Consider the following 15923-nt stretch of genomic DNA (forward strand, 5'->3'; position numbering starts at 1 on the left):
ATTCCTGGTCTGCAGGGCTGGTTCAATATCTGCAAATCAATCAATATAATACATCACGTTAATAAAAAAAAAAAAAAAGGATAAGAACCATGTGAACCTCTCAATAGATGCAGAAAATGCATTTGAAAAAATATAATATCCTTTTTTTGGTATAAACCCTCATGAAATTAGGAATAGATGGAACAAACCTCAAGATAATAAAGGCCACATATGAAAGACCCACAGCTGATATCATCTTCAATGGAGAAAAACTGAGAGCTTTCCCCCTAAGGGAAAGCACTTTATCAGATATGTCATTTGTAAATATCTTTTCCCATTCCGTTGGTTGCCTTTTAGTTTTGTTGATTGTCTCCTTTGCAGTGCAAAAGCTTTCAATCTTGATGATGTCCCAATAGTTCATTTTTGCTTTTAATTCCCTTGCCTTTGGAGATGCGTCGAGCAAGAAATTGCTGTGGCTGAGGTCAAAGGGGTTGTTGCCTGCTTCCTCCTCTAGGGTTTTGATGGTTTCCTGTCTCACATTCAGTCCATCATCCATTTTGAGTTTATTTTTGTGGATGGGGTAAGAAAGTGGTCCAGGTTCATTCTTCTGCATGTTGCTGTCCAGTTCTCCCAGCACCATTTGCTAAAGATACTGTCTTTTTTCCATTGGATGCCCTTTCCTGCTTTATCAAAGATGAGTTGGCCATACATTTGTGGGTCAGATTCTGGGTTTTCTATTCTATTGGTCTATGTGTCTGTTTTTGTGCCAATACCATACTGTCTTGATTGCAGCTTTGTATTAGAGGCTGAAGTCTGGGATTGTGATGCCTCCCACTTTGGTTTTCTTCTTCAATATTACTTTGGCTGTTTGGGGTCTTTTGTGGTTCCATACAAATTTTAGGATTGCTTTTCTGGCTTTGAGAAGAATGCCAGTGCAATTTTGATTGGGATTGCATTGAATGTATAGATTGCATTGGGTAGTGTTGACATTTTAACAATATTTATTCTTCCAATCCATGAGCACGGAATGTTTTTCCATTTCTTTGTGTCTTCTTCAATTTCCTTCATAAGCTTTCTATAGTTTTCAGCATACAGGTCTTTTACATCTTTGGTTAGGTTTATTCCTAGGTATCTTATGGTTCTTGGTGCAGTTGTAAATGGGATCAGTTTATTTCTCTTTCTCTTGCTTCATTATTGGTGTATAAAAATGCATCCGATTTCTGTACATTGATTTTGTACCCTGCGACTTTGCTGAATTCGTGTATCAGTTCTAGCAGACTTTTGGTGGAGTCTGTTGGGTTTTCTGTGTAAAGTATCATGTCATCTATGAAAAGTGAAAGTTTGACTTCTTATTTGCCGATTTTGATGTCTTTTATTTCATTTTGTTGTCTGATTGCTGAGGCTAGGACCTCCAACACTATGTTAAACAACAGTGGTGAGAGTGGACATCCCTGTCATGTTCCTGATCTCAGGGGAAATGCTCTCAGTTTTTCCCCATTGAGGATGACATTAGCTGTAGGCTTTTCGTATATGGCTTTTATGATGTTTAAGTGTGTTCCTTCTATCCCGACTTTCTCAAGGGGTTTTATTAAGAAAAGATGCTGTATTTTGTCAAATGCTTTTTCTGCATCGATTGACAGGATCATATGGTTCTTATCCTTTCTTTTATTGATGTCATGTATCACATTGATTGATGTGCAAATATTGAACCAGCCCTGCAGCCCAGGAATGAATTCCACTTGATCATGGTGAATAATTCTTTTATATGCTGTTGAATTCGATTTGCTAGTATCTTGTTGAGAATTTTTGCATCCATATTCATCTGGGATTTTGGCCTGTAGTTCTCTTCTTTTGCCTGGTCTCTGTCTGGTTTGGCAATCAAAGTAATGCTGGCTTCATAGAATGAATCTGGAAGTTTTCCTTCCCTTTCTATTTTTTGGAACAGCTTGAGAAGGATGGGTATTATCTCTGCTTTCAATGTCTGGTAGAATTCCCCAGGGAAGCCGTCTGATCCTGGACTCTTATTTGTTGGGAGATTTTTGATAACTGATTTAATCTCCTCACTAGTTATGGGTCTGTTCAAATTTTCTATTTCTTCCCATTTGAGTTTGGGTCATTTCCCATGTGTGGGTGTCTAGGAATTTGTTCATTTCTTATAGGTTGTCCAGTTTTGTTGGCATATAATTTTTCATAGTATTCTCTGATAATTGTTTGTATTTCTGGGGGATTGGTCGTGATAAATCCATTTTCATTCATGATTTTATCTATTTGGGTCCTCTTTTCATTTTGAGAAGTCTGGTTAGGGGTTTATCAATTTTATTTATTTTTTTCAAAAAACCAACTCTTTGTTTCATTGATCTGTTCTACTGTTTTTTTGGATTCTATATTGTTGATTTCTGCTCTGATCTTTATTATATCTCTTATTCTGCTGGTTTTGGGGTGTCTTTGCTGTTCTGCTTCTATTTCCTTTAGGTGTGCTGTTAGGTTTTGTATTTGGGATTTTTCTTGTTTCTTGAGATAGGCCTGGATTGCAATGTATTTTCCTCTTAGGACTGCCTTTGCTGCATCCCAAAGGGTTTGGATTGTTGTGTTTTCATTTTCATTTGTTTCCGTATATTTTTTAATTTCTTCTCTAATTGCCTGGCTGACCCATTCATTCTTTAGTAGGGTGTTCTTTAACCTCCATGCATTTGGAGGTTTTCCAAACTTTTTCCTGTGGTTGATTTCAAGTTTCATAGCATTGTGATATGAAAGTGTGCATGGTAATGATCTCAATTCTTTTGTATTTGTTGAGGGCTGTTTTGTGACCCAGTAAGTGATCTATCTCGGAGAATGTTCCATGTGCACTCAAAAAGAATATGTATTCTGCTGCTTTAGGAAGAAAAGTTCTAAATATATCTGTCAAGTCCATCTGGTCCATTGTATCATTCAGGGCCATTGTTTCTTTATTGATTTTCTGTCTAGATGATCTGTCTATTGTTGTAAGTGGAGTATTAAAGTCCCCTGCAAATACCACATTCTTACCAATAAGATTGCTTATGTTTGCGATTAGTTGTTTTATATATTTGGGTGTCCCCAAATTCGGTACATAAACATTTATAATTGTTAGCTCTTCTTGATGGATAGACCGCATAATTATTATATAATGCCCTTCTTCATCTCATTACAGTCTTGAGTTTAAAATCTAGTTTGTCTGATATAAGTATGGCTCCTTCAGCTTTCTTTTGACTTCCAGTAGCAGGATAGATGGTTCTCCATCCCCTCATTTACAATCTGAAGGTGTCCTCAGGTCTAAAATTGATCTCTTGTAGACAGCAAATAGATGGGTCTTGTGTTTTTTTGTTTGTTTATCCATTCTGATACCCTATTTCCTTTGGTTGTAGCATTTTGTCTGTTTATATTCAATGTTATTATTGAAAGATATGGGTTTAGAGTCATTGTCTTATCTGTAGATTTCATGCTTATATAGATTATAATGCTTATATTTTTTGTGGTCTTTGCTACACTCAGAGTTCCCCTTAGGATCTGTTATATGTCTGGTTTAGTGGTGATGAATTTCTTCAGTTTTTGTTTGGGAAAACCTTTATCTCTCATTCTGTTCTGAATGACAGGCTTGCTGGATAAAGGATTCTTGGCTGCATATTTTTCCTATTCATCACATTGAAAATTTCCTGCCACTCCTTTCTGGCCTGCCAAGTTCCAGTAGATAGGTCTGCTACTACCCTTATGTGTCTATCCTTGTAGGTTAAGGCCTGTTTATCCCTAGCTTCTTTCAGAATTCTTTCTATATCCTTGTATTTCGCCAGTTTCAATATGATACGTCATGCAGAAGATCTGTTCAAGTTATGTCTAAAGGGAGTTCTCTGTGCCTCCTGGATTTCAATGCCTGTTTCCTTCCCCAGATTGGAGAAGTTTTCAGGTATAATTTGTTCAAGCACACTGTCAGCCCCTTTCTCTCTGTCTTCTTCTTCTGAAACTCCTGTGATACAGATATTGTTCCGTTTCATTGAACCACTTAGTTCTCTGATTCTCCCATTGTGATCCAGAATTTTTTTTTATCTTTTTCTCAGCTTCATCTTTTTCCATAATTCTATCTTCTATTTCACCTATTCTCCCCTCTGTCTCTTCAATTCTCGCTGTCAGTACCTCTAGTTTATTTTGCACCTCATTTACAGCATTTTTTAATTGATCATGCCTATTTTTTAGTTCCTTGATCTCTGTAGCAATAGATTCTCTGCTGTCTTCTATGCTTTTTTCAAGCCCAGCGATTAATCTTATGACTATTATTCTAAATTCTTGTTCAGTTATATTGTTTATATCTGTTTTGAGCAGTTCTTTAGCTGTCATTTCTTCCTGGAATTTCTTTTGAGAAGAATTCTTCCATTTCGTCATTTTGGCTAGTTTTCTGTCCTTTATGTGTTTTCAAAGCTTATTATCTGCCCTTCACCTTCGAGCACTACTATATTAAAGAGGGTAATGATCTCAATTCTTTTGTATTTGTTGAGGGCTGTTTTGTGACCCAAAATACACTGTCCAGAACCTGGCCCTTTAGGAGGTGTTTTTTGGAGTGCGTTACTTGCTCTCTGTTGTTGTGACTTTGACTACTTTATCTCCCTACTCATATTGATATTTCAAACCCTCCACTAGGTCTGTTTTGATTTGTTCATTGATGTAGCCCTGGAGAGGAAAACAAAAAACAAACAGAAAACAAAAATACACAAACACACAAACAAAAAAACCCAAAACAAAAAGCCAGAAACACCAGCTACAAGTAAGCAACAGGGTGGAAGTGGTGCTGATGGAAGAGGCCTTATCCCATACAAAGAGAGAAATGACAAGAGTGAGGAAAAAGAAAAAATAAAAATTGCCCAGACAGAGAAACTACACAGCTTAATCCAGAGGGAGAGAAAGGAAAATAAAGAAGGAGGCAGGAAAAAAGAAAGAAAATAACACTGGCCAGACAGAGAAACTATTTGGCTTAATCCAGAGAGAGAGAAAGAATGAAGAAGGAGGTGTGGAACATGTATCAAGAGAATGGATTAAATATGTCTGCTTAGACAAACCAACAACCAAGGTAACCGGACTGGAGGAGGAAGAGATAAGAAGGAGAAAAGGAAGGAAGAATGTATCTATATAATAAGAATTGTCGGAGAATTAAACCAGGCAGTGCAGCAGTGCTGGTCTCATGGAGGGGCTGTCTAGTTCCTCAGCTACTACTCGGCTCCAGTAGATATGCAGTTACCAGGTGCAGAAGGGCGTGGTTTGGAGTAGGCAGGTCCAGCCTCCAGTGTGGGTTCCGCTGTCCAATGCCTGAAGCCCCACCTTGTTGGTGGTGGGGAGAAAAATGGCAACATGCCGGTCTCTCCTCCACAGACCAGGTATCCCAAACCACTCTGTTCAAGCCATCCTCACTGTGCCGCAGGCGCAAATGAGGCAGTTTGTCCCACTCTGCCGACTTCCGTGCCGTGGCTCTTGATTGCGATTCAAACTCCTGCTCTGTCCTTTGCGGTACTGGGGGAGTGCAGCTGCACACCGCCCGATATATGGTCCCCAGCTGGTAGACGAGGGCAAGCTTTGTCCTATCCCGCTGCACACCAGGGAGGGGATCACTTTCTCCAACTGTGGACTACACTCCTGTCCTAACCACCAAGCCCGAGGCTGGCTCCCCTCCTTCCCAGGTGCGCCATCGGGGCAGCCGGGACCCAGTCGCAGAGAAAGCCATTCATTTAAAGATTCAGTCTTTCTCCAGCCTGGTCCGTGGTTTTTCTCTTGTCCAGATACAGTCCTATGCTTCCCCAGCCTCTCTTTCTCTTCCTTTTGTCTCTCTGCAGAAAGGGATACCTCCCCACCATTCGTTGTCTCTCTCCCAGTTTGCAGTCACGCACCTATGGCCTGTCAGGTTGTCCCGGTGAGTCCCTGGAAGCGACTGCCTCCCGGACTCTCGGAGTTCAAAGTCCTTGAGCTTCAACACTGCTTTGTTTGTGATACAAGGGAACTTTGGATTCCCCTACTTCACCATGTTGGCCCTTCCCCAAATTAACATGTGTTGATTTTCAGAACTACTACATACAAAGTCCTGCCCTTTTCATACATGTAAATACAGTAGCACTGAATCAGTATAAAATCTCTAAGCTAAAGCTGATTTATCTACAGGTCATTTATAGTCTTAAAATACTATTTTCAATGATAGTTGCTTTGCAGACTAATAAAAGAACCACTATTTTTGGTCCAGTTTAATAAACAGTTCTGGAAAGCTGTTTAATGGGATGAAAAGATGAAAGTGACTTCTTAAATGTTACTGTCAACTGTCAAGACTGGTACTTTTCATAACAGAGAGCAATTATATTCTCATTATTATACTCTTAATGATGACAGGATTTTGGAAAACAGAGAATCTACAGTTGCATTAGAAATTTAGGTTGAAATAAGAGTATCTGAGTAGCATCATCTTATTTTCTAAATCTCTACATTCTAGGGAATTTGGCTCTCTGGTACTTTAAGAAGTATTGCTTTTCAAGAGTGTAGAGATAATTATAAATCATTTCAAATATTGACAGACTCTTTAGACCACTAAAAATGATCAGATGATCATTTTCATTCATCTTTCTTGAAAAAAATAGCATCAGAATGACCAAAAGAAGGAAGCAAATCACTTACAGAAATAGCTGATTATTCAGGACTAAATCTAAGGAAATTGTTACTTGAGATGCTTTACCCAAACCTATTGTTTGCTTGTTTGAGGGGTCTAAGCCTATGTTTGTTAAGATTTATCTTTGAAGGTGATGATATTGCCAGCCTGTGCAGACTGATAACACATATGTTTCTCCCCACATCTAGCTACGTGGTGAACATAGGCCTGATCAACAAGCTTCATGGCTGCTTCCTCTCTGTGCAAGGCCCAGTGGATGAGAATCCCAAGACGGCCACCTTTCTGCAGCATGCTGCAGGACTCTTGCATGGAATGTGCATGCTGTGCTTTGCTGTCACCAGAAGGTAAGGCTTCTTTTGGAAACATCTCTAGAGTTTTGCCAAACTTGGGGTCATTTTATAGGGATGCAAGTGGTCATCTTGGCCTCTTTTTTTCTTTGCCTTACCTTTGTCCTTCTTGGTTTCCCATACTGAGGCAAACCTCATATTTCTTGTTTTTCCCTAGCTACATGCTCCCGTCAAGTCTGTTTTTCTTTTTGGTGTCATAAACTTAACTGTCATTGCTGGAAGAAATCTTGGGGGTCATCCATCCCTCTTCTCCTGAAATCCAGAGGAATTAAGTGATTCTCCTTGAGTCAGTTACAAAGCCTACACCAGATCAAGCCAGGCCCTCTGCACAATACAGCACAGCCTCACAGTGTCCATAAGTTTGTTCACATGCTTTTATTTACAGTCTCCTGGGTTTGTTTATTTTCCCCTTTTGTCTCTTTCTCCAAGATACCTTCATGAATAAAGGAAGGGAGCCATCCAAAAACAATAGCTCCCTAAAGTTACATATGATCTATGTGTGGGGAGACCCGATGTGGTAGAGGCCTGCAAGAATTCACCTGAGGCAGAACAAAAGAGATAGAAGTTTATTGAAAACACTGCAAGGGACCAGCAGACAGGACAACAAAGGAGAGACTGGCTGCCATGAGGCAGTGGTGAGGGGCTGTAGTTAAGGGGGAAGGTGAGGGGTATAGGGAAACGCATAGAATTTTCCTTTTTTGGTAACTGTGTCCAGGGTCCGGGTGTAAGTAACCCATTGTTTGCCTAGGGCTTAGGATATTTTGAGGAGGGTCACCTGTTGGCCTGTTGTATTCAACTAGGGGCTGCTGTCGGCCCTTCTACCTCACTCAGGTTTCCATTGTTCAAGTTGGTTGCCCAAAAGCATCCTGTACACTATGGACATTATAGCCAATGTGTCAGGGACAACTGCTGGCCTGGTTGGCTCTTTATACCCCTCACCCCATCCTGTGGACTGTCTGCAAAAGCAATAATTCTCTGGGGCGGGGGTGGGGGGCACAAAATAAACCCCTGTTGCATTCTTTTCTCTCCCACCAATTAAAAATCATTTGCAGGGGTGCCTGAGTGGCTCAGTCGGTTAAGCATCTGACTTCAGCTCAGGTCATGATCTCGCAGTCTGTAAGTTCAAGCCCCGCATCGGGCTCTGTGCTGACAGCTCGGAGCCTGGAGCCTGCTTTAGATGCTGTGTCTCCCTCTCCCTCCACCCCTCCCCCACTCACACTCTGTCTCTGTCTCTCAAAAATAAATAGACATTAAAAAAAAAAGATCTGTTTGCATTAGTGATTCAGTGTTTCTGATAGGAATATGATGTAGCCATCAGGCATATTAAGAATGTTCAGTAGGGGTACATAGGTTGCTCAGTCAGTTCAGTGTTCAACTCTTGATTTTGACTCAGGTTGTGATCCCAGGGTTGTAGGATCAAGCCCTACATCAGACTCCTTGCTGAGTGTGGAGCCTGCTTGGGATTCTCTCTCTCTCCCTCTGCCCTCTTCTCCACTCACATGTGTGCTCTCTCTCTCACTCACAATCACTCTCTCTCTCACTCTCAAATTAAAAAAAAAGAAAGAATGTTTAATAAAATAATTTTCTTACAATTAAATTCTAAACAGCACTGCATACAATTTTTTTATTGTGGCTCTTTTTATTTATACCCAAAAGGAGAGAGTACAATAATGAACCCCAGTGATAGCCATTGTCTGGCTCCAGCTATTATCAGTATTTTATTTTTCCCATTCTTATTTTATCCTCCTGCTCACACCCGGGGTTTTTTGTTTTGTCTTGTTGGTTTTTTGTTTGGTGGGAAAGGGGTTATGCTAGAGCATGTAATAACAAATTTCAGGTATCATGACATTTCACCCAAAATAATTCAGCATGTATTTCTGAGGTCTTAAACATAAATGCCATGCCATTATCACCCCAACATAATAAACAACCATTTTGTAATATACCTGGTCCACTTTTCCCCACTGTCTCAAAACATCTTTCTACCAGAAGTTTATTGGAATCAGAATCCAAATTTCAGGTGGCATTTGGTTATTATATCTCCTCTTTTTTATTCTGTAAAATATTCTGCCTCTTTTTTTCTTGCCATTGATTTGTTAGAGAAAAAAATATATTGTTTTTTTATTATTTATCAAGAAGAAAATTAAAACCAAAATTAAAATTAAAAATTTGAAACTTCTGGGGTGCCTGGATGGCTCATTTGGTTAAGTGACTGACTCTTGATTTTGGCTCAGGTCATGATCTCATGGTTCATGAGATCAAGCCCTACTTAGGTCTCTATGCTGACAGCACAGAGCCTGCTTGATATTCTCTCTCTCTCCCTCTTTCTCTCTGCCCCTCCCCGACTCATGCTCACTTTCTCTTTCTCTCTCAAAATAAATAAATTTTAAAAAATTCTGAAACTTCTAAAGTCTCACTGCTTGAAGAAATATCCACCCATTTTCAACGTACACAGAATGCTAGTGACTATATTCAGAATATTTTAAAACAGAGAATTTGCCATCTAAAATGAACCTCCTCAAAGCACCTGGCTGGCTCAGTCAGTTAAGTGTCTGACTCTTGATTTCAGCTCAGATCATGATCTCACAGTCATGGGATTGAGCCCCACATCTGGCTCCATGCTGGACATGGAGCCTGCTTAAGATTGAAGATTCTCTCTCTCCCTCTCCATCTGTCCCTCTCCCCCTTGCACGCACATTCTCTCCCTCTCCCTCCCTCCCTCCCTCCCTCCCTCTAAATAAATAAATAAAGAAAGAAAGAAATAAAGAAATAAAGAACCTCCCCCCGCAACAATTTTTAGTCTGTTACACATGGAAACCTAACACCCACCTATTCTTCCTTTACTGTTACCTCTCTTAATCCCGTCACATTTCTAGGAAGATTAAGACTACCTGATCATCAGGGAAGCCAAGCATAACCTGTATTAAGTTAGTCTTCTTCCTTCTAGAAATGCAGACAGAACCTGTTCCAGGGATTAGATAAGAATTTAGGAAGTGGCTATCTGAGTCTCTAACCTAAATATGATCAGATGGTACCACACGGCAGAGAGGCCAGCAGCGGTATTAGGGCATTGGCACCTAGGGCACTGGCACCTGCCAGCTTGGAGTATAGCCTGCTGCCCGGCTAGCTCCTGTGCAGTAGGCTGCTCCCTGGAAGGTGTCCTCTCCCCCAGGAGACCCCTGTCCAACAGTGGTTCTTTCGTGTACACAGCATTAGAAACCTGCCAGCATCTCAGGGCTTTGTCACCTGTATTCTTTCCTTGAACCCAGATGAATATCACACACATAAGTATTTCCATATGTAGTTATTGTACAGTTTTGGGCTTTGGCTTTCACTTACAGATTTAGTCACTTGAAATCTCTGGAACTTGAAAGAAGCTTAGAGATCAGTCACAGCCACTCACTCTTACAGAGAAAGCAACTGAGCCAAACTAACTTGAATTGGGATATAAGATTCCTACCTCAGTGCTCTCACCTACAGACTTGACTTTGTATTATTCAAAATGTAGGAGCATATATTTCAGTTCTTTGAAGATTTTCTCAATTACATGTATGGAAAGCAGGATCCCCTTCTCTCTAACACACACAGTCATGTCCTTTCCCGTAGACATTGAGCATCTGTCCTATGCCAAACACCAAGACAAGTACCCAAGATACTGCCCGCGGGGATCCGACAGCCTGGTGTGGGGTCATACCTGTAAACTAATAGCTGCAGTAGAAGAGAGTGTTCACAGAGAAGGAAGTAAAGCACTCCCACAGGAGATCAAGAAAGGTTTCAATGGACTAAATATTGAAGGGTCCAGAAAGACAAGTAGAGGAGAAGAATGCAACAGAGAAAAGGGTCATAATATGTGTACTCTATGATATAATATGTTATTGGTGTCTTTGGCCCACCTGGAGGTCACCTACCAATGGCTTCTTGTATTTCTCTGCCTGAGGATATTCTCTGGACAAATAGCTGTTTGCTACAAGTACTGGGGAGCTAATACCTCCAGGAGTGACCCTCCACAGTAAATGGGTGGATTATATCCCAGCTCTGCTAACCCTCAGTGAGACAGTCCTGAGGTGTGTTCTGTATAGTCTGTAAAAGGGGCCCCAGTGGTAACCTGTGCACTAACACATCGTTGATTGGCTTTCTCCCTTCCCTCTTTCTCTCCTTTGCTTCCTCACAAATAAACTATTTACACCCATATCCTTGTTTCAGAGTTTGGTTTGGAGGCAACCCAAACTAAGAGATATGGATATACAAGATATTGTCTCATGTTGAATTTGATGTTGCTGTGTGATAGGGTGACTGTGAAGAGTGACAGGAGATGAAGTAGTAAATGAGCTCCATGTGGGGCACCTGGGTGGCTCAGTCGGTTAAGTGTCCTTCTTCAGCTCGGGTCATGATCTCACGACTCATTAGTTCAAATCCTGTGTCAGGCTCTGTGTTGACAGCTCAGAGCCTGGAGCTGCTTCGGATTCTGTGTCTCCCTCTCTCTCTGCCCCTGCCCTGCTCACACTCTGTCTGTCTGTCTGTCTGTCTGTCTCTCTCTCTCTCTCTCTCAAAAATAAATAATTCTTTTTTTAAAAATTTAAATGAGCTCCATAGATGTTAGCTCCTAGGAGGCTGAAATGGAGACAAGAACTGGATGTGCTACATTAGAGTTACAGAAAGCCACTGAAGTTTAAGAGAGGGTAACAGGATCAAATTTCTGTTATAGAATGATAATTCCTGGAAAGAGTAAAAATGACTGGAAAGGCATGAGTCTAGAGGACTTGCATGAGGCAAGTGGGAAATGTGGAGGGCCTGTGGGACAGTGGAAACAGAATCAAATGCATTAAGAGGAGACAGAATAAATGTGAGAGAGATGGCATAGAGCTTGGTGGGAAGTAAAAGGAAGGGAGGAACCTAAAATGGTTCCTGGGATTTCTGACTTGAAACTTTTGAGTGGTGGATGGTAGAGTCTCCAAATTAGGAAATATAAGCAGTTTTCCAGAGAAGAAATATGTTTGTTCCTACGAGTACCTAAGGGTCATCCAAGTAGACCAAAGTCTTTATATATATATATATGTATAATTGTTTTTTCTGTACAAATACAGCTGGATTTTAAATAAATCAGTAATTAACTCTAGGTGGTATTTAAGAATTCTTAATCCATTGTTCCCATTATAATTTCCTTCTCCAGCTTCAGTTTCTATTAGTAGGCCTTGCTGCAAAAGCAGATTATTCTAGGAGAAAGGGTCCAGGTGGTTTCCTAGCTTAATTTACCTAGGAAGTTCTTAGTATCAGTATCAGCTGCTTCTGTGAGATGAAAGGATGGCCCCTAACTGCAGTTCTTCCTCATTCTTCAGTCTTCAGCCTTTCCAGAACACCACCAAGCCACAGGAAGACAGGGAGTGTTTTCTACCTTTCCATATTAATTTGCCTCTAATATTTACAGACCATTTCATACTACTTCCCATTTCTTCATGGAAATTCTATTTCTAAACTATAAACTACAATGACCTATGGAAAGCACTTTGTTATGTGTGTCAGAGTTTCTTTCTGCAAGGTCACAGCCTTGTCTGGGGACAAAGGTAGTGTGGCTGTCGTTATATTGGAGTAATTCACATAATGCCTGTTTTGGCTATCAGGACAAGCCAGCCAGAGCCAGAAAGTTGAGGAAGGATTGTTGTCAAAGCTCTTTTATGACCAGCAGGAATAAAAAGACAAAGAGGAGCCAGAGAGGCCTTCAAAAATCATCTTGTGAGCTGGCGAGCTCTGAGATAATTAAGTAGCTGATTAGCCCAGGGCTCTGAGTAAACACTGCAGTCTGCTGGTGGCCCAGCCTTTTTGTGACGGTGATTACAGCCCGGCTGCCTTTGCCCTACTCTCCTATTGTGCCCTTAATCTGCTAATTTTTACCTAGGTTTTCTGAAGGACAATTTGGGTGTCAGAGTTTATGTTCTTAATCTTTGCTTCAGTGTGTAGGAGAAAAGACTAACTTGATTTTTGTACCAGGCTTGGTTTTGAACTTGCATTTAAGTAAAAATTGGAATTGTGATCTGGTGAAAGGTTTGATGTTATGTTAGGATTAGTTCAGAATTTTAATCCGAGGACTTTTCACAAATTATAATTCTTAATGACTTAAATGAAGTTCAACAGTCTGTAATAGGACTTTCAGAAATACTTATTTCTTTGGCCTTTACTGTTAATCACTTTTACATTCTTGGTCCTTTACGTAGTAAAGAGAAAAGGATAGTTTTCAAATCTCAGTCAGCATCTCAACTGCCCTAATTAGCTGAGACTCACTGAGGCCCCCTGAAGGTGCTAACAGGAGCAGAACAGTAATGAGTGATTATGAATTGCAACCAACACAGGCCTTTTACTTAATCAGCAATCATTGACTAATTCCATAACTGTACTAGACATTGTAGTAATAGGGCCAAGGAGCAGTGGGTTCACAGGGAGAGAGCTGACAGTCCTTATGACCATACAGAATAAGAAGAGGAGCTTATAAAACCTAGCTAATTCTGATTGAAGAAGACTTCTGAATTCTAGAATATATTTACATGAAAAGGAGTTTGTTGTTGTATACATTCATGGTTTTTATTTTCACATCCATAAACTACACTAACAAAATGGGTTCTATCCAAGGTCCCTGGAAACCTGTGTCAAAAAAAAAAGAATGATTTATAATTTAGCTCATTAATTATGTGGATATAAATGAGTACTTCTCAAGTGTTTAAGGGTGCTTGAAAACCATTTGTTTGGCAAAGGTAAACTTTAACTCTGCCTGCCTGAATTATTCACTCATGCATTAAACAAATATTTATGTAGTACTTGCTCTGTGCCAGGCCCTGTGCTAAGCTTGGGAGAAAGCAGAAATGACTCAGACATCAATTGTGTCCTCAAGGACCTTGTCGGCTAGTAGAGGAAAGAAGATGCATATACAAAGACCCATGGTATAAGGCAGAGTGGTACAGAGGATAGAAGATAACCCTGAAAAGCACTTAGCACACTGCCTGCCACATAGTAAATGCTTAATAAACATTGGCTGCTGTCATTACATCATTATTGATGGAGTTAAGAGGAGGGAAAGATCACTCTTAGTGGTAGGAATTACCTGTTCCCTAGAGCAAGTAAAATTTAATCTGGACCTTGAAAGATAGAAGGGTTTGTTGGGACATTTAGAGTTGAGAGAAAGTAGATAAACAAATAGCTAAAGCGAAGACATCATGGTAGAAAAATATGAAAAACCAATAGAGTACTTACTTGAGCTCAATTTGGGGATGTATGTGGTGGTGATTTTAGTGCCTCCCAGGTTTTTATGAGATTCAGCTGAGGTAATAAATGTAAAAAGGCTGTGTGAACTATTTTGCTAAGATGTGGTGGCAGTGGTGTCATTAAAAGCCTTTGATCAGGGAAGCGACATGCTAAGAACCATATTTTGGGAGCATTAATCAGATATCAGGAATACTTGGTGAAGAATGTATTAGAGAGGAGGCAGAAAATGGGACCATTAACAGTCATCTGGGCAAGAGGCAGAAGGAAGGGAAAAGAATTTTTCTTAATCTTCCCAGAGTCTCTTTCCTCATGTACAATATCATCAGACTCCAGATGCCATCATCTCTGTCTCCTCTGTCTTCCTTGTACCCCAGATCTCATCTGTTGTCACATTTTGTTGAATGGAAGGAACCTTAAAGTTTCCTTAATCCAGTCTTTTATTCATGTGTGAATCTCTCCAATAACCTCATTCATTCTATATTTGAATATGTCTTTTGTCAGGGAACTCATTACACTGAGAGAACCATTCTGTCATTGATAAGTTTTAATGCTTTAAAAAGTCTCTCCTTATACCAATCTCTAACCTGTCTCCCTACTGCTACCTATTAGAACTAGTCCTAATTGTTCCTTGGCAACATACAGACTATTCTATCCATGCTCTCCTCCCTGAACTTCCCTGATCTCACCCTTCCACATATTTCCCTTTGCTTTTATTCTCCTTGTTCAATTACTATAACTGTATAACAGATTTCCCCAAAACTTAGTGGCATAAAACAACCATCTATTGGGGCACCTCGCATGCAACTCTTTTTTTTTTTTTAAGTAGGCTTCATGACCAGTGTGAAGCCCAGTGCAGGGCTTGAGCTCACCACCCTGAGATCAAGATCTGAGCTGAGATCAAGAGTCGGACACTTGGGGTGCCTGAGTGACTCAGTCACTTAAGCATCCTACTTCAGCTCAGGTCAGGATCTTGCCATTACTGAGTTCGAGCCCCACATCGGTCTCTGTGCTGACAGCTCAGAGCCTGGAGCCTGCTTCAGATTCTGTGCCTCCCTCTCTCTCTGCCCCTCCCCCACCTCAAAAATGTATAAACATTTTTAAAAATTTTTCAAAGAGTCAGACGCTTAACTGACAGCCACCCATGCAACTCTTGATCTCAGAGTGGTAAATTCAGGTCCCACACTGGGGGTAGAGGTATATAAAAAAATAAAATCTTAAAAAAACCAATCATCTGTTAATCTCACAGACTCTGTGTGTCAGGAATGTTGTCAAGATACTGAGAGACTGGCTTATCTTTGTTCCACAATATCTGGGCCTCAGTCAGAAGACTTGAAGGCTAGAAGTTGAAATCATCTGAGTGCTTATTCACACACATCTGTGGCTCATGTGGCTGTTAGCCGAGGACCTTTCCACCTGGTCACTCTGCATAGGCCAATCTGGGCTTCCTCACAGCATGGTGGTCAGTTCCCAAAAGGAGCATCTTGACAAAGAACCAGGTAGAAACATTACCTTTTATGAGCCACCCACAGAAGTCATGCAGCCTATTTCCACTGTATTCTGCTCATCAAGGCCTTCACAACACCCACCTCCCCTCCTTCAGAGGTAGGAGAAATAGACTTCACCTCTTCATGGGGAATACAAAGGTCCTAGAAATATAGGACCAGAAATATTGCCGTGGTTGTGTTTGAAAAACATTA

At 40.5% G+C, this 15923-nt stretch overlaps 1 protein-coding gene across 3 annotated transcripts in view; it reads left to right on the top strand.

The window, feature by feature from the left end:
* SCAPER (S-phase cyclin A associated protein in the ER) overlaps positions 1-15923 on the top strand; it is a 522663-nt gene that overhangs the window by 455041 nt on the left and 51699 nt on the right. For all 3 annotated transcript variants that reach the window (XM_049611895.1, XM_049611896.1, XM_049611897.1), the window contains one exon: positions 6817-6972. In XM_049611895.1, coding sequence (XP_049467852.1) covers positions 6817-6972 — 156 coding nt within the window. The remainder of the gene's footprint in view (positions 1-6816; positions 6973-15923) is intronic.

Source organism: Panthera uncia, assembly GCF_023721935.1.
Source record: "Panthera uncia isolate 11264 chromosome B3 unlocalized genomic scaffold, Puncia_PCG_1.0 HiC_scaffold_1, whole genome shotgun sequence".
Classification (NCBI taxonomy): domain Eukaryota; kingdom Metazoa; phylum Chordata; class Mammalia; order Carnivora; family Felidae; genus Panthera; species Panthera uncia.